This window comes from Felis catus, chromosome E1, assembly GCF_018350175.1.
Source record: "Felis catus isolate Fca126 chromosome E1, F.catus_Fca126_mat1.0, whole genome shotgun sequence".
NCBI lineage: Eukaryota > Metazoa > Chordata > Mammalia > Carnivora > Felidae > Felis > Felis catus.
This window is the reverse complement of record NC_058381.1, coordinates 28,721,333-28,747,922: the sequence shown is the minus strand read 5'-3', so window position 1 is coordinate 28,747,922 and position 26,590 is coordinate 28,721,333. Positions and strand designations below refer to the sequence as shown.

Here is a 26,590-nt window from a genome sequence, read left to right as displayed (position 1 = left end):
TCTCTAATGATAGAATTTCAGGCTTTGGAACAGGCAAATGGGTGTGAGAGATGTCTTAGGGAGGGGAGGCATCTTACCGTGCTGTGTGGTGGTTGTGTATTTGCCAAGGCAGCTCTCCACCACAGAACCCCCACGTGTATTATCATATGCTTGTGTGTCTACCATACAAATATAATACCCACAAAACTCTCAGAATGAAAAGCAAACACATATAATGAGCAGGTGGATTTTTAGAGTGTGCAATCTTTTTTAAGGGGAAAAAAACATGAAAGCATTTTCAGTGTCAAGTCTCAGCACAAGGCATGCTCTTGAAGCTGGAAGAGAGGCATCCAGAAATACGAGTTTGTCATGGAAACGCTGACAGGGCTTCAGCCGAGGGATGCTCACAGGTGCAGCCTAGAATGGTGCAGCCTTTTATGGCTTATTTACATCCCAGCCCACTGAATGAATTCTCTTTTCCTGTTTCCTGGCCATGGAAAGCCAGCTGGCCCTCTGGGACCTAGGGAGTTCCTACCAGGAAATGGCTATATCTCTCCTGGTGGTAGTTTCTAGACTTTTTTTGGAGCAGGGAATGGAGATGGTCTTAGGATTGGCTTCACATTTGGGAGACGGGGTCCTGGAAGGAGCAGAGAAAGAAATGAGGGAAGGAAGGAAGGAAGGAAGGAAGGAAGGAAGGAAGGAAGGAAGGAAGGAAGGAATGGGGGAGGGAGGAAGGGAGAAAGGAAGGAAGGTAGAAAGATAGGAAAGAAGGAAGGAAAACATACTGATTCCAAGGGCCAGGCGCACCCCTAGAAGTATAAGCATCGTCTTCGTGTCTTTATCACCATCAGCTAGAACCCAGTGAGTTATGAAAGGTCATTGCTGGGTTACAGAGGAGGAGACAGGCTGGTAGCACATAAAGATTGGGAGCATTTAACTCATCCTTGGGTAGACTAGCTGACTGGGTGGTGTGAGCGTTAGGAAGTTTCCCCTGAACCTACCACTTTTGTTGGTACCAAAAGCAGGGCACAAAGGTCTTCCCTTCACGAGCAGTGACAAAGCTAAGAAGGCCATGCCTCCTGGGAGAGGCCACACAGCGACCACCCCCAGTCCTGTACTGTGAGCGGACCTTGCTTGAGGTGGAGCACTGGGCCCCTGGAAATATGGGTTCTTTCTTCATCCTAACTGGGCCCCAGGAGTCCGGCAGGAGCTGAGAAGGGCATCGGCTGCTTTATGGAGCCAACTAGGCAGGGTGTAAGAGCCTGGGGAAGAGGGTTGGGAAAAGGAAATATGGTTTCTGTCTGCGAGAAGTTTCCATTTGGGGGTAAAATGTGGCCCCTTTGGGTCTCCCAATCCAATCTGACAAGGAGGGCAAGAGCTCTGCATGAGTCCAAGAAAGATGGAAGAAAGGAGGTATAGTCCACGCACTCCAGGGCTTCATGGCCTGCAGAGAGAAAGACCTGTTTCTTCTATCTTGGCCATAGGCTGCCCCACCCCTGACCAACCATGTCAGGAATCGAGCTACCAACCCACCTTGGACTGTGGCAAGTGCCGGGGTGAGACAGAACCCCTTCCTGTGCACCTGCCCGGCCTGGCGGTCCCTTCTCTCAGAGCTGCCTGCTCCTGGGGGCTGCAGCTTTGGCCAGGCCCAGGCACTCTGCTGAAGCCTGGCTTGCAGTGGGGGCCTCTCTGCTCAGGCCCACCTTTCCTTCCCCACCAGGAGTCTTGGGAGCTTGGGAGACATTCTGGGGCTGGCTCTGACACGAATTTGCTGCTCGGTGTGCCAGGCGATCAGAACTCACTCCTCTCCCTCTTCCCTGGGAGGTGTTGATAGTAACAGCAGAGACGAGCTGCCAAGTTGGCAGGAGAACAGAGCGACTGTGCACTGCGGATTGAGGGGGGCGGGGAGCAGCCAGCCGGCAGAGGGCTGGGCCAGAGCCACAGTTTGTTTATCCCTCCCGTCTCAGCAGCCGGCATCTTGCATGAGGAGGGGAGACTGTGCGGGAAGGTGGGAGGCTCTTGGTGAGGCCCGCCCGGGGCAGTGGTGCAGAGGGAGGCCTCTGGGAGGCTCCTGGGTCTGGGTCCTGGCAGAGGCGACAGTAGGTACCTTCTGCCCCAGGAGGCAGGCCTCACTGGCAGGATAGAGGTCCATCTTTGTTCCTGCTGTGGAAGCAGCCATGGAGTTTCCAAACTGGAGTGGACCTGGGTGGGAGCTGGCGAGTTCTGGAGCTGCTTCCCGAGACAGAGAGAGAGAGAGAGAGAGAGAGAGAGAGAGAGAGAGAGAGAGAGGATCTTAGGAGGGCACCCATGCTGTCTGTCAAACAGACCTGGGACCTTCGGCAAGCATTCGACTTCTTTGAGCCTCCGAGATTAATAGCTACTCTAGGTGAGAGTTCAACAAGGTGGTAATAGCCAAACTTAGCTCACTACATGACAGACACTGTCCTAAGAGTTGTTGTGAGTGAATGCACTTAATCTTCAAATGACTTTATCAGGTAGGTACTGTTAATCCCGTTTTATTAATGAAGTAACTGAGGCACAGAGAGGTTAAGTCACTTACTCAAGGTCACAGAACTAGTGAGTAGCCAAGGTGGATTGAACCCAATCATGAGTCACTTAGGCCATGTTCTCAGCCCTTACACAAACTGCCTTCATAGTACAATAGAGTTCTTAGCACAGTGCCTGGCATACAGCAAGCATTTAATAAATGTTAGATCTCACCATTAGCCCAGAGCAACTCCAAACAGGGGACCCAGGCTCCTGACGTTCCCCCCCCCCCCCCAGGGACGCCATGGGGTCCTACTGTTGTCTTCCCTGACATCTTTGGCCCACGCTACCTGGCTTATTTGAGGAGCTGGAACATTTCCTCCTTTGGAATGAGAGCCACTGGCCTTCCCATTTCCCCTCCTCCTGTCCCCTCTTCCTGCCGAGGCAGAGCAGAGCAGAGCAGAGCAGAGCAGAGGAATTCTCAGCTTCCTCTAGTTACCCTCAGCCTGCGAAGAAAACAGAGTCTGCTGTGTCGGCTGCCAGTTCCTCTCTGGTGACAGCCACAACCCATTTGCTCAGCACCAGCCCCAACCTGTGCTATGAGGAGAACGGGAAGCCTAGGGCCAGACCTGCGTGCCCTACATTAGACCCTGGGCCTGTCACTTCAGGGCTGGACCTTGGGGGCTGCTCATGGGGAGAGGGCCGAGCCAAATAATTTCTTGAAGACCCTCTTGGCTCTACGAACTGACTGAAGGCTGGTGTACTGCGTTCATAGTCTCTTCCCTAGTGTAGGAAGTCCATTGCATAAATGTGTTCCTCGTATTTTGGGGCAGTTCATTCATGCAGCCTTGCAAATTAGTAACCAGCTCTACGAGCCCATTACGCTGTGCTACTGGCTACCTTTGCCTCTTAGAAGGTACCAGGGAATGAGTCCTTTGCCACGTTCCGGGCAGCCAGAGCTACCTCTGTCAGCTGTGAGATAACCACACCAGACCCAGGAGTCTGGATTACCGACTGCTTCTGAGGCCTGAATTCCTCCCTGAGACAATGAAACCCCAATTATCAGTGCTGGGGGAAAGGAACCGCAGTGTAGATAATCTGAAAACAACACTGTTGTGTTATGTGGGGCGGCGGGGGGCGGGAAGGGGGGAACATTGTGGGTATCTTAGCTACAGATTTACCCTCCTAATCATTTCCTTCAGGTCATGACTGATGGCAGGCCGGCCCAGAGGCAGGGGGATGCCCAAGATGACCTGTAAGTGTTCCTTCCCTCTGGAGGCCTCCATAGAAATCCAGAATGAGCGAGCAGAAGTGGGTCGAGGTTCGATTTTCCTGAAGAAGCTCTGAGCTGGAGACAGGATGCGTTGACTATTTATTTATTTACGAGGCTATCGATTATAATGCAGCTTTTCCACAGGATCCTGGGCTGGAGTTGGGGAAGAATCCTCTTATCATTTAGCTTCCTTTGCCCTGAGATGTCAGGTGCTCAGATAGGCTGCTCCTCCCTCTCCTTGTTCTTCCTCCTTTTCCCACCCCCTTCTGCGGCCCTCACACCTGAGCACACTGAGGGTTGGGGGCTCCGGACAGCCTCCCTAGTTTCCTCTTTTCTCATATCTTAATGTTCTGGGTTTCTTCCAATATTTAGGATACACACCCCAAATCTTAACAGCAGGGAGTTGCTTAACTCAGGTAAAGGCGTTCGATTTCTGAGCTGTGAAAGACCTCTGAGATCCTTCCAGCAAAACCCTTTTGTTTTACTGAGAAGGAACAGAGGCCAAGGGGAAGTGATTTCCCCAAAGTCACACAAAGAGAGACACACAAGGTGGACAAGAATGGAGGCCTCCTGATACCCCCTGGGTGAGGACACTTAAAGCCTTACCACGTGGCCTCCCAATCTGGCCCCTCAACCCCAGGTTGGGGATGGCACTGAGCTAGGAATCCCTCTCTGGGAAGGTGGCCCCTTTTGTAGCCGCTCCTTAGTTTGTTTTGAGCTTGGTGAAATATCGCTCTCAGTCTCCCCCACTCTGACCTGGGATCAAAGGGTTTGTGTGTAACCCCAGAGGAAGACGGAAGCCAGTGACAATGATAATGAACCGGCTCAGCCTCTTCCGGCTGAATCCACCCTCCAGCCCTCCCTCCCTCCCCATCAGCCACCTTTCCAGAGGCCTCTCCCAGCCTCTGTGCTCCATCACTGGCCTTCAGATTGGCACAGCTACCCATGTCTTCTGTCCTTGTGAAAGAAAACCAGGGCTCTCCCTCAGCCCTGTTTCTCGGGCTCAATTTGCCAGACAGGCAGGAACAGGCCTCCCTCGGTGGGCAGAATCCAGGACGCAGGCCAACACTGCACCAAGCCCCAAGGGCTGGTTCCCCACTTTGGGGACCCTCCCCACTTTGGCCCAGTTGAACTTGGCTCTAAAGATGAGGACAATTGCTTGGGGCTAGGCGGGCACTCTGCCCTATGTCATTATACTTCACACGTTCGTTTTGGCATCCTGTTCCAAAGTTTACCCCCAACTGAATTCACCGGCTTCAACTCTTTTTCTTCCCTTTTCAGAGGCTATGTTGTAGCAAAAAGGAAATCTTTCCAAGCACCACACTCTCTCCCTGTGCCCCTATCATTCTAGACTGTCTTTCCCTCCTGCTCTACACATGCAGAAAAACCACGTTCTATGCCACTTTCCAGCTGACATCCATAGCAGGTGGACCCCTGAAAATTCTCATTTTTCCATGGGGTTACATGGTTAGTAGGTGACAAAGTAAGGATTTGAACCAGGTCTGTTGTTCCAGAGTCTGTACTCTCAGCCATTGCACTATTTTGACCATCAAGAAACAGCCACCCTTCCCAAAATTATCTTTCTCTCATCTAGGATTTTACCTGCACTTTCCTTTCCCCCTGCCCCAATGTTTATTTATTTTTGAGAGAAAGAGAGTGCAAGCTGGAGAGGAGCAGAAAGAGAGAGTCAGAGGATATGAAGCAGCAGGCTCTGCACTGTCAGTGGAGACCCCCTACACAGGGCTTGAACTCACCAGCCATGAGACCATGACCTGAGTGGAAGTTGGATGCTTAACCAACTGAGCCACCCAGGAGCCCCTTACCGGTGCTTTCCTTATCACACATCACTTTTTGATTTTTTAATTGTAATTATTTATATCATGTACCCTACCTTCCTTACTAGACTATGATCTCCTCAACAGTAGGGATTGGGTCACATTTGGTGTGTCCCCAGCACCAGGCCCTGTGCTAGCACATGGCAGGGGGCCATTAAATGTGTGTTGGATGAGGGAATGAATACACGATTGAATGGATTTGAATCGTAGTGAGGTCTAGTGTTTGCCCATGGTGGAGCAGGGAGTCAGAACTCACTTTTCTGATGGGCCCAGCTTCCCGCTTCCTTGATAAAGACACCGTGGGAAGTGAAGGGGACGGAAGCGTTTCATCGATGAGTGAGGTCAGGAACACAAACCCCTGCATGTCTGTAATTACAGAGCTTCTTCACGCTGGCAGCATGCTGGGGAATGTTTTCAGTTCTCCAGGTTGGGAACTGCAGGTATTCCTGATGGCTTTGTGTGATCTCACACGGCTCTGAAAGGAAAAGAGAGAAGAGGCTGATAAAACTTGAGTGATCGCTTTGTCAAGTATAGGGTCTGCCCGTAGAGCAAGGGCCTCCAGCATGCACCCCACCTTCAAGACCCACTTCATTAGCTCAGAGGGGTCTCCAGCAACCCTTTCTGTGCTGGCTGGCCTCTTTGGGGGATCAGGGACTCCGCATGGAGCAGCTCATGGTCTCTAGCTGGGATAAGGGCAGGGTCAATCCACTGGGAGTCCTTCCAAGTTGAGAAGGAGTAACAGGAAGCTCTGAGGTTCAAGGCACTGGGCGGAGGACCTGGAGTGTGTGTATCATCTACAAAGGGTGTGTATTTGTGTGTGTGTGTGCACATATGGGTGTTTGTGTGTGCTCATGCTCACCTGAATGTGTCAGAAGCAGTGAGGGGGCCCCAAAGTGGGACTGTGCTTTCTGCAAGGCCTTGAGGATAGCTGCTGGGTGCACTTTCTTCAAGGCTCTGTTCAAGATTCAGCTTTTCTGGGCGTGTCTGGGTCGTTCAGTAGGTTGAGCCTCTGATTCTTGATCTGGAGTCAGGTCTTGATCTCACGATTGTGAGTTTGAGGCCTGCATTGGGCTCCATGCTGGGCATGAAGCTTACTTAAAAAAAAAATAAAGAATAAAAAATAAAAGATTCAGTTTTTCTGCTCCAAGGCAAAATAGGCAGATAGGCTGATCAGACTCCTGGGAGGATCATGGCTGAGAGAATGGTTTCCGGCTTTGCCTTCTGCTCTCACTTTTGTTGAGAGAATGTAGGTTCCTAGCCAGCACTCCCAGCCTCATTCCCACAACTGTGGGAATCTCCTGCCCAAACAGAACCACAGCCTAAAAACTTTGCCTGTGCATGGTAGTTTTACTCTGATACTTGTCTTTTCAAAGCCCATTTACATCCATTATCACCTTTCATTCTTACAACAACCCCTCCAGAGGTGCAGAAAGCTGATTCTTTTTTTTTAACTTTGTTTTAATGTTTATTTATTTATGTTGAGAGAGAGAGAGAGAGAGAGAGAGGGCGCATGCATGTGCAAGCGGGGAGGGGGCAGAGAGACAGAGAGAGAGAGAATCCCAAGCAGGCTCTGCACTAACAAGCATAGAGCCCAATTTGGGGCTAGAACTCATGAACTGTGAGATCACGACCTGAGCCAAAATTAAGAGTTGGACTGTTAACCGACTGAGCCACCCAGGTGGCCCAAAAGCTGATTTTTTAAATTATAAATGTTTGTTTGTTTGTTTGTTTGTTTGTTTGTTTATTTATTTATTTATTTATTTTGAGAGAGAGAGAAAGAGAGAGCAAGCAAAAGTGGGGGGGGGGGGGCAGAGAGAGAGGGAGAGAGACAGAATCCCAAGCAGGCTCGCATTGTCAGCTCAGAGCCGGACAAAGGGCTTTATTTCATAACCATGAGATCATGACCTGAACCGAAATCAAGAGCTGGATGTTTTAATGACTGAGCCACCAAGGTGCCCCTCTTTTGATTATAGATGAGGAACTAAAGCCCAGAGCAGCTATATGGGCTTGTTTTGGGTCACACAGTAAATTAACAATGGAACCCCAGGCACTCCCTCTCTGGCTTCTTGACTCCAATTTCTTTCCTATCTTCAGTTCTGGGTCCCCATCTCCCCATCTCCTCCACCTCCTGTCTCCTCAAAGGAAATCTTCACAGAGAGGCTCACACTTTATAAGAAACATGTACATCAATTCTCCTGGTGCTGGGTAGACAGCAACTCAAAATGGGCACCCTTCTCACCTCCTTCCCTCATTCTGACCCACCCCACTCCACCCCACCCAGGAGGAAGCTCATTTCTGGTAAGTATCTTCAATATAGCTCTTTCTGAAAATGTTGGGGGCACATGCCAGAGAGCTTCCTTGGGAGGAGAGCCAGTACTGTTTGCCCTTCTTGGGAAGGGGGAAGAGACAGTGGTGGCTTGGGTCTCTATAAATGAACATATGTGGGCCTGGAGCAGGACTAGAGACCAGCAATGTGTTGCAAATTTCCCTTTGCCTCACTTCCCAGACTGGGAACCTAATGGTCACCTGGCCATTTCTTTGAGGCTTAGAAGTCATGAGGTCTGGTGTTACCCTACCTGAAATTTTGTTTATTTGGCTTTGGGGTGAGTCATTCATTGACTTGTTCATTGGCTCAGCAAATGCTTGTTGACTACTGGCCACATGTCAGTAGTCTTTCCTCTGGATACCACAGTGAATGCAACAGGCAGGATTCTAATCAGTCTGGAAAAGGACACAGCTAGTTGGCCAAACTGTTAGTTGGGGGTGGGGTAGAGTGGGGTCAAGGTAGAGATGTAAAGGGAGCTCAGAGAAACAGGGTAGCAGGGAAAGTCTCCAGTGTGTATTTGACACAGATAATGCATCTCAATTTGGACTAGCCACGTTTTGAGTGCTCAATAGCTACATATGTTTGGTGGCTACTGTGTAGATGCAGAGAGTGTGCTTGAGAGGAGCAAGAATGGCAGAGCTATTGCAGTGGACCTGGAGGTGGATGGTGGCTTGGGGATAGAGACAAAGGGACAGATCTCAGAGAGATGACTCCCAGGCTGCCATACCAGGCCAGAACTTGATACCTGTAGACTCCTTTTATCTGAAAGAGAAATAAACTTCTATCTCATTTGGGCCATTTTACTTGGGACTTCCCTTCTAGTCACATCTGGACCTAATTTTATTTTATTTATTTATTTTTTAATGTTTATTTATTTTGAGAGAGAGAGAGAGAGGCAGAGAGAGAGAGAGAGACAGAGTGCACACATGCACACACACACAAGAACAGGGGAGGGGCAGAGAGAGAGGGAGAGAGAGAGAATCCCAAGCAGGTTCTGCCCCAGCATAGGGCTCAGCCTCACAACAGCGAGATCATGACCTGAGCTGATATTAAGAGTCAGACGCTCAACTGAATGAGCCACCCAGGCACCCCTGGACCTAATTTTAAAGAATATAGCACCTCAATGGAGATCTCTAATGGATAGTTAGATCTGATGGGTCTAAATAAGTAGACAGGTCTGAGAAAGCTACACATAGATTGGAATTTCCAGTCCATAGTTGGTCATGAAGCCATGGTAACATAGAAGATCTCCAAGGGAAAGTGGTCCAGTGAGAAGAGACAAGAATCTAGAACAGAACTCTGAGGAACACCAGCACTTAGGATGGGCAGAAGAAGAAGAGCCTGCTAAGGAGACTGAGAAGGATCAGCCAGAGAGGTAGGAAGGCATCAGGGAAGTGCTGTGCCATGGAGCTTAAGGAGGAGAGAGTCCCAAGGAAGGTGTGACCAACAGTGGTAATGGCAGCTGTCACTGCTTGCTTCTGTAGGTGTGGATGGCACCAGAGAGTCTGAGTAAACCAACTTTGGTTTCTGTTGCAGCCCCGAGTTCCAACAAAGGCTGGTCACATCATCCTCCTGCTCAGTGCCCTTCAGTGGGCTCCGGGTTTCTTAAGGATAAAGTTCTAGCTCCACAGCATATCCTTTAGCCACCTCCAAAGTCTGGCCTTAACTTTTCTGTCCACCCTGTTTCCTTCTCCAGAACACTGCTCTCCTGCCAGGCCTGACTTCCTACCATTCTCTACCTTAGCCAGTGAGCTTCTCTCTAACTAAAGAAACGTACTTCCTCCCTTTTCTTTTTTTTCCTTCAAAACCTACCATGCTTCAAGACTTACCTCAAATGTCAACTCTTCTGCTCCCTGATTCTTCCAGAAAGATTGGTTACCACCCAACCCTGTGTCCCCCATGAGCATTTGTTCACTCTTGATCACAGTTCTCATCATAGTCTAGCCTGGGGTCAAGTTGGTTGCGTACATGTGTGTCTCCCCAGCTAATAGGCTGTGAGGGTGGAGAAGTCTGAGGCTACTTCTGGATACTCATCCATGTCCCCTTTCCACAGAGCTTGTTACAAATGTTTAAGAAATGTTTATGGATTTAATGAAATTTTGTCCCTCACAGCCTTCAATTAATAGTGTGGTCTCTGTTTTTTGTTTTTTGTTTTTTGTTTTTGTTTTGTTGTTGTTGTTTTTTTTTTCATATCACTTCAGGGATTGGGGGGGCAAGGGAGACACTAAAATAGAGAGAACTCTGATTTAGAGGAAAATAGACAAGGAACTGAGTTTAAATCCAGCTGCTCAAAGAAATTGTTCCAGTCTGAGCTTCCCCTGACCCAGGAGCTTTTATCATCTGAGTGCTGGAGAACCACCTTATTCATAGGAAAGCAAGAGAAAAATTAATGCAATAAAAGTTGGTACCTTGAAGAGATGAACAAAGGTGACAAATCTCTAGCTAGACCAAGAGAAAAGAGAAGACTCAGTTACTAAAGTCAGGAATGAAAGAAGGGACATTTCTACAGATCTTAAAGAAATAAAAAAGATTATAAAGTAACACTATGAACAACTATATGCTATCAAATTAGGTGACCCTAGATAAAATGGACAAATTCTTGAAAGACACAAACTACTGAAACTACTTCATGAAATAGATAATATGAATAGACCTAAAAGAAGTAGATTGCTTTGGTATTTTTAAAACTTCCCACAAAGAAAATTCCAGGCCTAAATGGCTTTACTGAATTCTACCAAATGTTTAAAGAATAATATCCATCCTCCACACTCTTCCAAAAAAAAAAAAAAAAAAAAAAAGAAAAGAAAAGAAAAAGAAAAAGAAAAAGAAAAAGAAAAAGAAAAAGAAAAAGAAAAAGAAAGAAAGAATAGTAGGGAACACTTTCCAATGCAGTCCAGTATTATCCAGATGCCCAAACAAGACAAAGACATCATGAGAAAACTATACATCAATGTTGCTTATGTATATAGATACAAAAATCCTCTGTCAGCACAGAGCCTGATATGGGGCTAGATCAGTACCTGAGCCAAAGTTGGCGCTTAACCAATTAAGCCACCCAGGCACCCCATAATAACATTAAAAAAAAAGAATGAGGGGCACTTGGGTGGCTCAGTTGGTTAAACATCTGGCTCTTGATTTTGGCTCAGGTCATGATCTCATGGTTTGTGAGTTCAGGCCCTGCATCAGGCTCTGCACTGATGGTGGGGAGTCTGCTTAGGATTCTGTCTCTCTCCCTCTCTCTGCCCCTCCTCCACTCATACGTTCTCTCTCTCTCAAAATAAATAAATAAAATAAAATATTTAATAAAATACAATAAAGAATGAAATACTTAAGAATATATTTACCAAAAAAGTGAAAATTATAACAAATTATAACACAGCTGAAAATTATAACACATTAAAAGAAATTAAAGAAGACCTAAATAAATGGAAAGAAATCCCATGTTCATGGATCAGAACATGTTAATATTATCTTAATTATCTTAATATTGTTAAGATAGCAATACTCCCCAACTTGATCTATGACTTAACATAATCTCTATTGAAAGTCCAGCTGGCTTTTTTACAGAAATTGGTAAGCTGGTCCTTAAGGTAATATGGAAATGCCAGGGACTCAAATTAGACAAAGAATCTTGAAAAAGAAGAGCAAATTTGGAGGACATTTCCAGATTTCATAACTTACTAAGCTATAGTAATGAAGACAGTATCATACTGGCATAAGGATAGGTAGATCAATAGAATACAATTGGCAGTCTAAAAAAGAAACAAATTTATGGTCAATTGATCTTTGATAAGGGTGTCAAGACAATTTAGTGGTGAAAGGATAGTCTTTTCAACTAAAGATGTGGCACAATTGGATATCCACAAGCAAAACAATGAAGTTAAACCCCATCTCACACCATACAAAAATTAACTCAAATAGGTTCATTTAGAAAGAGCTAAAACTCTTAAAAGAAAATGTAGAAGTAGATCTTTGTGATCTTGGATTAGGCAATGATTTCTTGGAATGACATCAAAAGCACAAGGGACAAAAAATTTGACAAATTTGTCTTCATCAAAATTCACAACTTTTGTGCTTCAAAGGTCACCATCAAGAAAATGAAAATACAACCAAGGGAAAAAACAGAAAATCAAAATACAATCCACAGAATGGGAGAAAATATTTGTAAATCATATCTCTGGTGAGGGTCTAGTATCTAGAATATATAAAGAACTCTTACAATTCAATAATATAAAGACAATATAAACCTAATATAAAATATAAAAATGGGCAAAGGATCTGAACATATTTTTCCAAAGAAATATACACACTGCCAATTACATGAAAAGATGCTCAAGATCATTGAACACCAAGGAAATGTGAATGAAAACTACAGTTGGCTTCATACCCTCTAGGATGGCTATACTATAGAAGACAATAATAGGTGTGGGGTGAGAATGTGGAGAAATTGCAACTCTCATACACTGCTGGTAGGAATGTAAAATGAAGCAATTGCTTTGGAAAATAGTCTGACCATTCCTCAAAAGGTTAAGCATAGAATTGCTATAAAACCCAGCAATTCTACACTGGGGTGTACAGTCAAGAGAATTGAAGTCATATATCCACCCCAAAACTTGTGTAAGAATGCTTATAGAGGCATTCCCCATAACAGCTAAAAAGTGGAAACAACCCAAATGTCCATCAACTAATGAAGGGATAAACAAAATACGGTATGTTTATATGATGGAATATTAATCAGTCATAAAAAGGAATGAAGTACAGATTCATGCTATAACATGGATGAACCTAGACAACATTATACTAAGTGAACTAAGACTGTCCTAAAAGACCATGTATTTTATTATTTAAAAAAATTTTTAAATATTTATTTTTGAGAGAGAGAGAGAGAGACAGAATGCAAGCAGGTGAGGGGCAGAGAGAAGAGATACAGAATCTGAAGCAGGTTCCAGGCTCTGAGCTGTCAGCACAGAGCCCAATGCGGGGCTCGAACCCACGAGACATGAGATCATGACCTGAGTTGAAGTCAGATGCTTAACTGACTAAGCCACTCAGGCGACCCAAGACCATGTATTTTATGATTCAATTTGTAGGAAATGTCCACAATAGGCAAATCTATAGAGACAGAAAGTAGATTAATGGGAACTGGGGACAAATGGAGGAGTGACTGCCAATGAGTATAGGGTTTCTTTTTTGGGTGGTGAAAATGTTCTAAAGTTAGGTAGTGGTGATGGTTGCACAGCTCTGTGAATACTAAAAACCATTGAATCGTGCACTAAAGCTGCTATATATGTAAAAACAGAATTAGCTTATTACGTTGAAATGTAAGGTGGGCCTCCATATCCTAGTGAGAAGATTTTTTTTTTAAGTTTTTGCCAACTGGAATATACTTCAATATGCCTAGCAAGGCAAAGTTTTTCTTCAAAATTGTTCTCAGAGAGGAAGGCAAAGTTGTACAGACCTCATTTTTTAGGACTCCACTCACCATTCCCTACCTCACTCTATGGGACTGAGGGTGTGAGAGCTTAGTGTTTGTTTTTATGACAGTGGGAACAAGGTTCTCCCTCATAAATAATCTTGCCTCCCACTCTGGAGGCTCTCCAAGAGTAGACATCTGTGTTTCTGCCTGCCCAGCACCCACTCTCTTGCTTCTTGCAACTTCATGTGGATTTTCCTTCTGTCAGATATTCCCCCCTCGATCTCAGAAGGTCTTTCAGGCTGCCTTCATTTCCAGGGCCAAAAAGTGGACCTGTGAGCCAATCTGTCCAATCAGATGCCCTTCTATGGGAATTGAATCGACAGTTGGTCTGACTCAAGGAAAATGCCAGTGATTTGCCCCACTGAGATGCCCTGGGAAAACTATTCCATGGTTCCTACTCCCCGGAGTCAGGGGTCTACCCTGGTCCTGCTTTTTTTCTTCAGATGTTTCGTGCACTCAAGAACCCTAACTTGATCTTTTGCACAAGGACTGACAAATTCCATATTACTGTTTTGGTTCTCCCATGGCAGGGGCAGGGTTCCTCAGGATTGCGCAGACAATGAAGGAGGAAGACTCCTAAATTATGAGGAGTTGTGATCTAGAAACCACTACTTGCATCGGAACATCTTTTTTCTGGTTCTTTCTTGATGACCACTTGCTTTAATATTTTTTTTAATTTTTTTTCAACGTTTATTTATTTTTGGGACAGAGAGAGACAGAGCATGAACGGGGGAGGGGCAGAGAGAGAGGGAGACACAGAATCGGAAACAGGCTCCAGGCTCTGAGCCATCAGCCCAGAGCCTGACGCGGGGCTCGAACTCACGGACCGTGAGATCGTGACCTGGCTGAAGTCGGACGCTTAACCGACTGCGCCACCCAGGCGCCCCTTGCTTTAATATTTTAATTGAAGCTCAAACATTAATTGAACTTTAACTATGTCAAGGCACTTTGTTAGTTGAGAGAATACAAAGATGAACAGAATGATATCCCAACTCTGTTGGGTGGTGGGGGTATAGAGGAAGGAACGCTCTCTGAATTCTAAGAGGATCAGAGAGATCAGAAAAGAGGGTATTTAAGCTTGGCTACAGGTAGAGAAATTTCTCTGACCCACAGGGCAAGTATCCTTTATGATGGGATACTGAAATCAGAGAATCATAGACCTGTGAAGTCTGGGGGCTGACAAGGACCTTATAGATTATCCAGTCCTACATTTTCTAGATGAAGAAATCCATATTCTGAGGAATAAAATGATTTGACTGAGCCAATTTGGGCTTAGGACTTCTCCTCTGACTCCTAGTCTCATCTCACTAGTTCTTGGGCGCATGGTTGACCTTGGCTGGCTCCTCCAGGTTTTGGGGGACTTGGGGAGGAGGAAAGGCAATATTTAGGACTTGGTAAATGGTTGCCTAGGGAAACATGTTTTCCAAGGCCACTCAAGAAATCAGTGGGGAATTGGTGCAGATTCCAGTCGTTCTTGTCACATTGCTTTCTTCCTTAGGTTCCCCCCCCCCCCCCCCCACGAAATGGGGACTTGGCAGAGGGAACTGGCACCAGGGTCTGCACTGTACTGAGTTTGAGGGTATATGTTCCCATCCTTCTCCATCCTCCTGAAATCCTTGAAGCAAGTCAACAACTCAAGGGCTTGGTGAAATGACTTTTGTCATTGCCATGCTCTATTTCTTCTCAGTGACCTGGTCAGCTGGGGTGGGAGAACCTTTGATTATTTTACCTATAAGGGTCAGGATATCAGCCAAATACCCAACAGGGAGTATGAGGAGGAAATCAATTCAGACATCAGGCCTGGGTGTTCCCCAGTGCTGACAATGGTTTACCTTAGCCAGCAACTTGTTCTGGGCAGGAAGGGCCCCAGTGTAAATAGCATGCTTTGCTGGTTCTAGGGAAAGAGAAAACCCGAATACGGTTCTTTGGGTGGAGGAAGGGATGGGGTGTCCTTCTAATCCATATTTTTCAGCCATGGAGTAGTTTCATCCACATTCATGGTTTTTATCATGATGTGGGCCCTGATGGCCCCCTAAGTCCTGACCTCTCCACTGTGGGAGTCCCGCAGGCCCTACCCTAATAGAAATGATCAATGTAACCAATACTTCTAGAGAACTTCCCACGTAACAAGAACTGTGCTAGATTCTACAGCCCATACATAAATAAGATGTAATCCCTGTCTGCAAAGAACTACAGACAAATTTAAGCCTCACAAGTTTAATAGAATGTGGTCAGTGATAAGCCCTGGATGTTGTCAAAGCATCTGGGATTCAGGAAGGCTTCATAGAGGACACTCATACCAACGAGTTAGCCAGCAAAGAAAGCCACAAACCTCACAGGCAAGGGAACCACATGAAAAAAGGTGTGGAATCTGGGTGTGAGGAAAACCGCAGGCAGTAGACAGTGTTAGTAGAGCACGAAGAGGGAGATGGAAAGTGCGGGGAGATAAGGTAGGGGTGTGAGATGGGGGAGGTAAGTTATGGGAAAGAGCAGTCTTTTTTTCTGAGCAGGGAAGCAGGATGTGCCTAGGAGATTTGCATTTTAGACAGAACACTTCAGTGTGGATTTGGGGAGGAGGAGCCAGGATTGAGGGCAGGGAACCAACTAGAAGAGATGATGAGTGCCCCATGCAGGGTATTCATGATGAGAGAGGGCACGGATTGAAGAAAGAGCCAAGAGGTGGGTGATGACAGACCTATGGTGGGTTCTAGGGAAAGAGAAGATCCCGAACACAGTTCTTTGGGTGGAGGAAGGGATGGAGTGTCTTTCTAATCCATATTTCTCAGCCATGGAGTAGTTTCATCCACATTCATGGTTCGCAGGTTTCTGACTTGGTGCCTGGGGGGATAATAGGGCCGTGAACTGAGGTAAGAAATACAGGGAAGGGAAACAAGTCTGGAAAGTAAATGTGGATGATGGCTAACATTTATTAATCACTTATATGGACCAGGCATCATGCCAAGAGTTTTTCCAGTATTTTCTCCTAACTATGAAGTAGATATTGTTCTTGATTTACAGATGAGGAAAATGAAAATTTGAGATGATGAATAGTTTGACTAGATCTGCACAGCTGGTAGACTGGTGGAAAGAATTTCGAATCCAGGCATTCTGGCACCAGGACCAATGCTTCTAATGACCAGGCTTTGTATGTGTGTATGTGAAGAGTCTGAGGAGCCCGTGGGACACCCACAGTGGGGAGATCTGAGATCTGGGGGGGGGGGGACCATCAGGGCCCTAGGGGACCCTTAGGTTAAAGAAGGGAGCAGGGGATAGGGGGCCCAGGATAAGGCAAGAATGAAAGTCCCCTGTGATTTTTACATTTGAAGACATGGTTATGTCATCCGGGCAACAGATAACTGGGCAATCACGAACGTGTAGTGGCATCAAATAAAAAGATCCACCAAGTTAAGCTGACGTATTAATTACAACAGTTCCTGTGTTGCATAGTAATTACCCTAAACAGTACGCATTTCACATAAATAGCAGTAATTAGTATAGCACAAGTTTCCCAAACTGTGTCCTGTGGAATAGTAGTTCCTGGAGACGTTAATAAACGTTTGGATGAAAAAGGGCTTAGGAGTAAGGTAAGTTTACGAAATGCTGGTATAATTCAGATAGAAAACCAAACCCTTGGTTTACAGTTTTTTCTTTTCTCGGTTAGGAGGCAGGATAGCGGAAGGCTAAGAGTATAGGCCCTGGGAACAGACAGCCTGGGGCTGAATCCTGCACTGACAAAAGCTGGGTAACCTTGGGCAAGTTACTGAACTTCTCTAAGGGGTAGTTTCTGCGTCTGTGCAGAAAGATGGTAATACATATTCACTGTAATTGTTTCAGATTTAAATGCAACAACACATTTAAAACACTTAGAATAGAGCCTGGCGCAGAGTGAGGGCTCTATAAATATTAATTATTGTCTATAAACCATACTATTATTAGCAAGTCTCCATGATATCCCACAGAGTCAGTCTTTCTCACACATATTTCACACACACACTGACATTCATATTTCTTAACAGCAAAGCACTGGTTCTAACTCTGTGCCCTTACCTCCACCCCACCACAGCCCAGGACCGGGAATGACCAAATGCTCGCCTACTCTACTCTAAGCATTGAGGCCAGGGAGAGGGAGGATTTATATATACATCAGCAGTATGGCCTTGGCAGGGCCACCACTAGTTCAGTTTCCTCTGTGCCCACTTGAAAAAAAAAAGTACGCATCTTTTGGGTGAACGTTGTCCTGTACCAGGGCACGCAGTTTAGCAAGTGAAGTGTAGGCTATATTTTAGCTCTCACTTGCCTTTTAGGCTGAATGTCATTGTACAATGAACAACCTGCACAACCATACATGGCTGTTCTGATCTTTAGACCATAGAAGGGGCTGGAAGCTAATGACCATTGGAGAAGGAGGGTAAGAGTTCTCCTCCCAGTAATCCATGAGATTAGCTCTCCACAAACCTTGAGGTGATAAAGCATCCTTCTTCATCTCCTCCCTCTCTGCCCACATGTGCCCCGCCCCCCATTCATTCACACAGAGGCTGACATCAGAATACCCTGGGTGTGAGGGGATACAGCAGTCCCCGTCTATTTCTCTGAAATACCCAGAGTTTGGGAGATGATAGAACTGTGGGAGCAGAATGGGAGGGCATGATTTCTAGGTTTTCCCTAACACATAATGAACATTAAATTATGATGCTCCTCACCAGAGAAGACCAGGGCCAGAGCAAGTCTGACTTCCTGACCATGGTTTGGGACAGTGAAGGAAAAATGGGAACGGGAACTTCTTAATCCTCACTGTGTGGCCCAAATGCGTAACTCCCTATACAGAGTCTCACCAACCCCTTTAGGTAGATACTTCCTTTGTGAAACAGAAGGGAAGAAAAATGCAGACATTTCCTGTTCTCTGGAGGTGGGTGGGGGAGAGTGGAAGGCAGGCACCCTCCCAATGGGCACATGCATTAAGGCTCACTCCCACAAATAGCCCCTTCAGCCACCAGAGGGGCTGCTGCCTAGAAGCTAAGACCAGGCCTGGCTTGCCGGTGATCTGGTGAGGGCTTTGCTTCTCTCCTCTGTAAGGTGAGAAATATGGATGGCCTGAATTTTAAGCTCCTCACATCTCTGCCATACTTTGGTTCGCCCGTCTAGGGGGTTCTATTCACTCCCCCTCCAGTCTAGACTGACTAGAAATGGCTTATTCTCACCTCTATCCCAGGAGCCTGCGCGCCAAAGACCAACCTCCCTTCTCACAACTGTGCTTAGGGTCGGCCTCCATTGCTCTTGGTGATAAAGAGCAGCTGGAGCTCCAGCTGGGAGTTTAGGTCCTGTGGCCATGAGACTCGGGAACAAAGGCTGAGCTGCGTGGGGAAGGGACTTTTCCTGAATGTAAGGGGAGGGGGAGCCCTTGGGGCTGTTTGTGCCTATACCTCTCTGTGGAGCAGGCTGTTCCTCTTCTTCCTACAGATCTGGGGGGAGGAAAGGGGTCCTGTCTTTTCCTCTGAGGCTGATGACTTCACCTCCTTCCCTGCTTCTTCCTCAGGTTAGGATCTCTACCCCTTCCCCAGCTGCTTCCCGGGTCTGAATCTCCTTCCCTCTCTCTTCCTTTATTCTTCTTGGGATTGGGGTCTTTATACCCCTCCCTCTGTCTAAGCCTTGCCTCTTTATTCCTTTTTAGGCCTGGCCTCCTAGCCCTGGTAGAAGGGTCTGCATTCTTCTCCTTCTTTCTCTTCTTAAGGCCACATTCCCTCCCCCAACCCTTTCCAGCTCCCCCTCCCTCCGCCCCGAGGCATTGTGGGAGGAAACAAGATGTGGGGCGAGAGAGGCGCGGGGAGAAGCCCGCAGTGCGGGGCCGGGCGGGCGCAGCCAATGGGGAGGGCGGACGGCGGCGCGCGCGGCGGGGGGGCGGGGGCGGGGCGCTATTTCAGTGGGGGCCGCGCGTCGGCCGCGCTCAGCGGCAGAGCGGAGCGGAGCTGTGAGGCGCCAGCGCGGAGCAGGCGGGCGGGTCGGCGGGCGAGAGGCGGAGCGCGGGCGGCCGGGGAAGCTCGAAGGGCCGACGGCGACGGCGAGCGCTCGGCCCGGGGCTGCGGGAACCGGAGACCGCGGCGGCGGCGGCTGCTGCCGGAGGAGCCGAGGGGACACCGCCCCTGCCCGCGCCCTGCCTCAGGCCATCGCTGCTCCCCCGGGGCCCCGCGCAGACTAGCCTCCGTGAAGGTGAGCGGTGGGTGCGGGCGTCCCCGGGGCGGCGGCCCGCACCTGTCGCGTGTAGGCCCACGCGCCGGGCCCAGCCCCGAGGCCCGGAGCAGGGCTGGCCTCGGCGTGACGCCCCCGGCGCCCCTCCTTCCCGGGGCTGCGCTACCCCGTGTCCTGGCGACCCCTGGGCGCGGCTGGAGGCCCTGGGCTGCGGAGGTGCGGCTCCCCGCCTCCTCCCCGCCCCCCACCCCTACAGTCTCTGCGCTGCGTGGAGGCCTCTGGTGTTTGGGGCCGAGAGAGAGGGGGTGGAGAGGGCTCGGGCGTGACGCGGCGCCTCCTGCCGCCGCCGCCACCCTCTGGGGCGTCCTTCCTGCAGCGAGGACGCCCAGTCACTCCGGCGCTGCTCCAGGCCGGGCGGGGGAGGGCGGCTGACCGGCCGGGGCGGAGGTGGGGGGAGGATGCTTTCTCCTTCCCCAGGTGCTGGCCTTTGGGGACCGCCGCTCTCTGGAGGATGGTACGGTGGAGGGATAAGCCCCCTTGGAGATCTCAAGGGAGGAAATACAAGCGTTTGTGTGTGTTGGGGGCTGGGGAGGTAGGGTGGTCCGTCTTTCGGAGGCTTAGCCTTTTCTGTTGCAAAACCGGGGTTAGAGGATGGGGTGCTGTCCTGGAGTGCCCTCTTCGCTTTTCACAGGATACCCTGGCTCTTGACTGAGGCAGCTGGCCTGGGGCCTTCTGGTCATTCTTCTGTCTGAAGGCCCAGGTCCCCTTTTTTTTTCTCAGGAGGGAGGGGTTAGGCCGGGCACCTCCCTGTCCTTTTCTCATTGGCACCTTGGACAGGGCAGGTTGGGGCTAGGCCTCCCCTCTCAGACGCCTGGGGGGCCAGGGGTGAAGAATCGTAGCATTGTAGTCACAAGACCCAACGTTATGTAACTGCAGGCTCTCTCCTACTAGAGAGTAAGGTGGCTTTTAATTATTGTGACAAAGTTGTTCCTTTGGACTTTGGTGATGAGGCAGTGGAGCAGGTGAGTTTGCTGGGAAAACCGGTGCCAATTTCATGCTTTAACTTCGCAGTCTCTAACCAGGCCCCACCCCCACCCTAGCGTTTGTAAACAGTGCCCCCTTCTGAGTGGTAACCTGGCATAGGGTACCACCAGGTGACACTAGTTTTCTTCAAATATAAAGAGCCTTATAGTATCAGAACATTCTTCCTCTGCTGCTGTTGTATATCTGCTCAAACTCCTTGAAGTTGCCCCATATCATATTTCAACCATTGGTTTTTAAAATGAAGACGTTGTTTTGCCCAAGGTCATGTAGCTCGTCAGGCCTTGAACAGGGTTCTCCGGACCTTTCCTCAGCACCAGGTGGTGCACACAGACTCCTTGAGGCTCTTTTTCTTTCGGGTGTGGGGCAGAGGATGCTGGTCCACTAACCCTTTGCTCTGCCAGTCTCTGCTGAAGTGGAACCAGCCCTGCTTAGTTTGAAAGTGCCAGACAGAGGTGGCCTTGGGTGCGGTCAAGGGCTGTGTGGCTGGCAGCTGGCATGTATGCTTTCTTTGCATCTGGTGCAGGCTGAAGGAGTAATCATGAGTTCTGCTTTCCCTTTCAGTTCACCCAGCTCACAGGCTAGTGTGGACTCAGAGATCAGGGTGGCCTGATACCATATCAGGGTATCATTCCCATATCAAGGTATCATTCCCAGGGGTCTCTCTTTGAGCGGGCAGCGCCCCCCACCCCTGCCTTAATATCAGACAGGGCTGGAATGACAACATCTTTTGTCCACTGGGTTGGATGACAAAATTCCTCTTTGGGGGGGGGGTCAGTGTGATGGGACTGTGGTCAAGGACAAGATTGGATTTTGCAGCTCATCTCTGTTCTTGCATCTCACCTCACATGGTATAGACTGCCAGCCGGATCCTGACTAGTTTTATCGGGGTTCCTGTCATTCTAGGAATGGACCATGCAAGGTGTATCCCAGAACTCTGGTTGCTGTAGGATGAATGCCATGGCTTAGATAGCAGAGATATGAAAAAAGACTTAATAATTTCTTGCCTTTTGTTAGCTCTATCACTATCACTGGGCATTGACAACCTTTGTCTGTGAAAGACCAGGTAGCAAATATTTTAGGCTTTATAGGCCATGCATTCTCTTGCAACTAACGACTCCATTCTGCCATTGTAGCCTGTTTCTGTAAAACTTTATTTACAGAAACAGATGGTGGGCTGAATCTAGCCGACAGACCCCAGTGTAGACTGTCCTTGTTTGCAGGTGTTCTCATATTAACCTTAATTAATCCTTATAGAGGATAGAGAGCTATTCTCATTGCTAAAATGGAAGTAATGAATGCAGTAAGGCTAAGTGACTTGTCCTTAGACTATAAGACTTCATAGTCAGGACCAGAAGGCAGGCCTACTGATTCCTAGTCCCATCTTGTTTCCACTATGATACCAATGATGCAATAATGGTCATTAAATTAAGGATTTATTGTGTTCAGGTGTTAATGCCACCTAGTTTACCCTTGATAACCCTGAGTCTCCATTTTAAGATGATGGTATGAAAGCACAGAGGTTAAGTAACTTGCCCAAGGACACAGCTAGTAGGTTATAGATATGTTGTAATGTCTTGGCAATTGATGCTTTTGAAAATATCAGAAATAAATTTAAAGTTAGAAAAGCCTCCTTTTATAAATGATTAAAAACTGATGGCTAATTATGTCTTTTTTACTATCTACCTTGTATTTCCCAGGCTTGGGAACCATGTCTTTGCTTAAAGCTTAGGACCTCCTTCTCCTAATTAATACCTCATGTCTTTGTTTTCTGTTGCCCTCACTCTCTGTACTCAGCTCTCCCACTGAGGCTCCACATTCAGCTGCTAATGCTCATTGCTTAGCGCATGGGGCTGTCAGCTTCACCTCTCTGCTTCTTCTGCAGTGTCACGATGTCTGACCGGAAGGCAGTGATCAAGAACGCAGACATGTCTGAGGACATGCAACAGGATGCCGTTGACTGCGCCACGCAGGCTATGGAGAAGTACAACATAGAGAAGGACATTGCTGCCTATATCAAGAAGGTGCGCCCAGAGAGCTGTGCCTTTTAGCCAGGGATGGGGATGGGCAGCTGAGCTGGGGACTTAGGAAAGCAGGTATAACCCATGTAAACAAAACCCAGGAGATTGCAAAGCAGACAAATTAGGGAATGATTCTTACCAAAGCCTTCACCTTAGGAATTCTTAACAGGAACTCTGCCAAAGTGTGCGTGCATGTGTGTGTGTATAGATAGTTATGTGATAATAGATAATTTATAGATAATTATTGCAAGGCATTGGGGAGAGAAACTTGGGATCAAATATGACCCCATTAATTCAGAAGTATTCAAAATGTAGATAAGGATATTTGAACAGATAATATAAGATCATACACAAATTTTCAGGGAACTGCATCATTTAAAGTGAGATATCCCTATAATAATCCCTACCATGTGGTGGTTTCTTTTTCTTTTAGAAAGGACACAGGTACTATATCATCTCTTTCTCCTCACCTTCTTAAGAAAAGGGTGGGCTTGAATATATAATATTGGATGAGCAATATGGGCAATAGGTTTAGTCCCTGAAAAATTCCTGAGTGAATGAGTGAATGGATATGGTTAACATGGTGAAGAAGCAGCTGAGCTAGAAGTGAGAAGTGGTACCCAGGGTCTCTGATTTTGTTTAGAATCTATGTCCATTGGTGACATAATCCAGTCTTTGGTATTTTCAACTCTTATATCCCAAAAAGGATGTCTAAGTATAGTGGTATTCTGGTCCATAGAGGTGGTAGGGTATCCTTAAGTTTTCCAGAGTTTTGCTTCTCTATGCAGGTAAAGAGGAAACTCTGGAGTCCTGAGAGACTTTCTGTGTAAGGAGCCAATGGTGCAGACCCAGCAAGGCTGCTGGGGGTGCTAGCTCCTTGCTGAGTGATGGCCTTATCTGTCCTGTACAGGGAATCTGGAATTATGGACTTTGAGGGTCAGGAGAATCCTTAGATTATATCTGTCCCAGGTTCCTTGTTTTGCTGATTGAGAAAATAAGACCCAGGGAAGTGACTATGGCTCTCCTATCTTACACAGAGTAAGAGTCAGCATTAAGTCTAGATTTGGTGATCCATGCCCTTTCTACTGTTCCCTAATACCTCTTGGAGTCCTGTGGTATAGGGGCTGTGAGGAGTCCAAACAAGTTGTATGTTGAGCACCTAGGGGACAGTCCCAGGGTTGGCAGCTTTGCTAGGCCCATGGTGGAGGGCTGCTGCATGGCAGGGTGCATCTACTCAGCCATCTGTTTCCTGCTGCATGCATGGAGTGACCGGGAATTGCCTGTCTGATTAGGTCATAAGGATTTCCTAGGTTGCTTTGGTGCTGAACTTGTGCCCTTGAGAGAAGTGAAGGAAATTGCCTTGATCTCATGACCGATGTCCTTGTTCTGCATCTTACAGCCCACACGGTGTCTGGCACATAGGAATGGGTTTAATGTTGACTTACAAAGAACTGCTTCCTGGTACTCCTGACTTTGGCTGTAGGGTCTTGCTTCTTGGCATTTGGAAATGCTGGTTTAATAATGTGGGAGGCAATGGGTGTCCAGTCAGGGAGGCTCTTCTGTTTTCCACATGCTGCGTGACTCTGGAGTGGTCGTTTATGCCTCTGGCTTCCCTGACTCCTTTCCTAAAGAATCACAGGGTGGGCTATGGAGTAGGGTAGCTAGGAGGAGGGGAGATGATCAGGGTGTAAAGTGCTAGAGAGAAATAACAGAGCCTTTGCGGTGTTCCATTATTAATGAAGGAAGGAGTGTCCTAGCCAGCCTTAACCTGAGCTCCTGAGGTTTGGGGAGCTGAGGCCATGGGCTAGGGGTAGGTGGGGGATGATAACTAAATTAATCAGATTCCTATTCTGATTTCTCATCTTCCAGCTGTCCTAATCACCTTTCTTCTCTCCCTTTTATTCTTCTTTTAGGAATTTGACAAGAAATATAACCCTACCTGGCATTGTATCGTGGGCCGAAATTTTGGCAGCTATGTTACACACGAGACAAAGCACTTCATCTATTTTTACTTGGGTCAAGTTGCAATCCTCCTCTTCAAGTCAGGCTAGGTGGCCACAGTGAAGGTGTCAGTGGCGGCGGCAGCGATGGCAAGCAGGCGGCGTTGCTGGGACTGTTTTGCACTGGGGCCAGCATCAGGATGTCCTCTCCAATGGCTGTGCTACTGCATGGACTGTATACTCGATTTCATGTGTATGTCGCAGTAAACAAAACCAAACTTCTTTCTGTTTAGTTGCCTGGGGAAGAAGGCTGCTTTATGTTTATTTTTCAAGACTTAAAATTTTTTCTTTGGTTGTATTGCACTAGAAAGTCTCTCCCACTCCTCCCTCTTCTCTTTCTCTCCCTATATAAAATAAAAAGCCCTCCACAAAGTCTGTAAGCCTAGGAGGGCTGGGGAAGGAAATTGGTTTCTGGAGGTGGAAGTAAATGTAGCAGCCTCCTCCTGGCAGCGGATGCTGCTTTGGGAGGGCCAGGGGGGCTGCAGGGGGGGCGGCATTAGGATTGGCAGGGAGAGAGGGATAGGAAGGAGGTAGGGGGATTGATCTAGTACCAGGGAGAATATTCCACTGAACTGTGATTTCACGGCTTGGGGCAAAGGGTGGGGTGGGGGGTGGATTCTTTAAGGGGCCCTGAGACGTGTTTGTCTGTGGTGTGTGGGAGTGGGGAGCAGACTTGTCTTGCTGTCTTTGTCAGAAGAGTTTCTAAGTAAGGGCTGTGTCTTTGTGGATTACCTTCTTTTATTCTTCCTGCTGGAGCTCCTGCTAGGAGGATGTTGGAGGTAGGATTAGCTTGATTTTTTTTCCGATTCATTCTTCTCTCCTTCTGTCTGCTCCCTGCTTAGCCCTTGGTTTTCTCATTCCTCTGGAGTTCTCTTAGAGCAGCCCCTGTTAGTTGGCTGGCAAGGGAATTTCTGGTGACTGTAGTACCTTAGTTAAGTCTTAGCAATCAAACCAAATCAATGTCTCCCTTGATTCTCCTCTGTGTATATGTATGTATGTGTGTGTGTGTCTTGGTTTGGGGTAGAGGGGAGGGAGGGGCAGGACAGTGTGGAATCTCTAGGGTGTATGGGTAGATAGGCTGCACAGTTAGTTCTAATTGGGCCTTTATGTTAAAAAATCTCTGGGGCTGAAGATAGTTGTCAACTCCCCAGGCCATCTGGCCCAGACACTGCTTGCTCTATGGCTATCTGCTCCCCAGAAGGCTTTGGGAGGATTATCCATGAGGAGATGGCTATGATGCCATCTGCCCTGGAACTGGTTCTCCATGGAGAGGGAAAGTGACGTTGTGGGTGGTTGCAGCCTCTTGTGGGAGGTAGGGATAGAAGTGATAAAGGGCTGTGAGGACCTTTGGGGGAACTTTGGAGGGGATTAGTCTTGCAGTGGTGAAGCTGGGTATCAGGCCATGGAGCAGGGCCGCTAGTGGCAGGAGATTCCAAGGAGAGTGTGGGGGGAAATCTTGTCTGTTGATCAAACAGGGATGGTGGAGGGAGGGCAGTCATTGCTGACTGAGCTGCTGATTCTTGTAAATCGCATTTAAAACTCTCATGTGTAGGGTTGACACTATGGGAGGGGGGTGGTTGGGATCCAGCTCATTCTTTTTTCTTTTTTTTTCTAAGTCCATCCTTGGGGCTCGTGGGGAGGCAGGAGAATGCCCCCTCCCTAAGCCTTTAGTGTGTGCCGAGTTTTCTTTTTGATGCTGACAGGGGAGGGTGGGTACAGGGATGGTGAGTGAGTTCCCTATATCAAACCCTTCGGTGGGCACAAGATTGAGTGCTTGGTTTTAGGTTTTGTTTTTTTATGATTGTCCAGATCTGTGTTTCCCCCTGCCTTCCCAGACTTGTGTGGCCAGTTGGAAATGTCTGGTTTGTGTTCATCTCTCCCTCATTTCTGGAGCAGGGGCTGAGACCCCACCACATCTTCTATGCTCTGCATCCATGCCTCTTTTGGACATTAAAGGTCGATTGATGCA

The 26,590-nt window shown here is 47.7% G+C and overlaps 1 protein-coding gene and 1 long non-coding RNA gene across 7 annotated transcripts; one reads left to right on the top strand and one right to left on the bottom strand.

Annotated features, from left to right (window-relative positions):
• Window positions 1-212: 212 nt before the first annotated feature.
• On the bottom strand, window positions 213-19,137 carry LOC109494304. Of its 5 annotated transcripts, none has more exons than XR_006589701.1 (7): window positions 18,797-19,137; window positions 6,434-6,668; window positions 5,831-6,049; window positions 3,648-3,892; window positions 2,817-2,972; window positions 1,513-2,208; window positions 213-1,423 (listed from the first exon to the last, which is right to left on the bottom strand). It is a non-coding gene; the product is annotated as an uncharacterized LOC109494304 (long non-coding RNA). The 5 variants fall into 5 exon arrangements; XR_006589699.1 differs by lacking the exon at window positions 18,797-19,137 and adding an exon at window positions 17,832-17,881; XR_006589700.1 differs by lacking the exon at window positions 18,797-19,137 and adding an exon at window positions 17,832-17,881 and having other exon boundaries at window positions 3,720-3,892.
• DYNLL2 (dynein light chain LC8-type 2) lies at window positions 9,209-26,590 on the top strand. Of its 2 annotated transcripts, none has more exons than XM_045044851.1 (3): window positions 9,209-9,275; window positions 22,486-22,624; window positions 24,535-26,590. In XM_045044851.1, exons 2-3 carry the CDS (start codon window positions 22,493-22,495, stop codon window positions 24,670-24,672), a joined length of 270 nt encoding a protein of 89 aa, XP_044900786.1. In that variant the 5' UTR covers window positions 9,209-9,275; window positions 22,486-22,492; the 3' UTR covers window positions 24,673-26,590. The 2 variants fall into 2 exon arrangements, with proteins under 2 accessions (XP_044900786.1, XP_023099387.1); XM_023243619.2 differs by lacking the exon at window positions 9,209-9,275 and adding an exon at window positions 19,320-19,580.

Bases quoted from the DNA above. Each gene is read 5' to 3' on its own strand.
- DYNLL2 (XM_045044851.1), top strand. From the start codon at position 22,493: ATGTCTGACCGGAAGGCAGTGATCAAGAACGCAGACATGTCTGAGGAC. The intron at 22,625-24,534 runs GTGCGCCCAGAG...TTCTTCTTTTAG, and splicing joins TTGCTGCCTATATCAAGAAG to GAATTTGACAAGAAATATAA.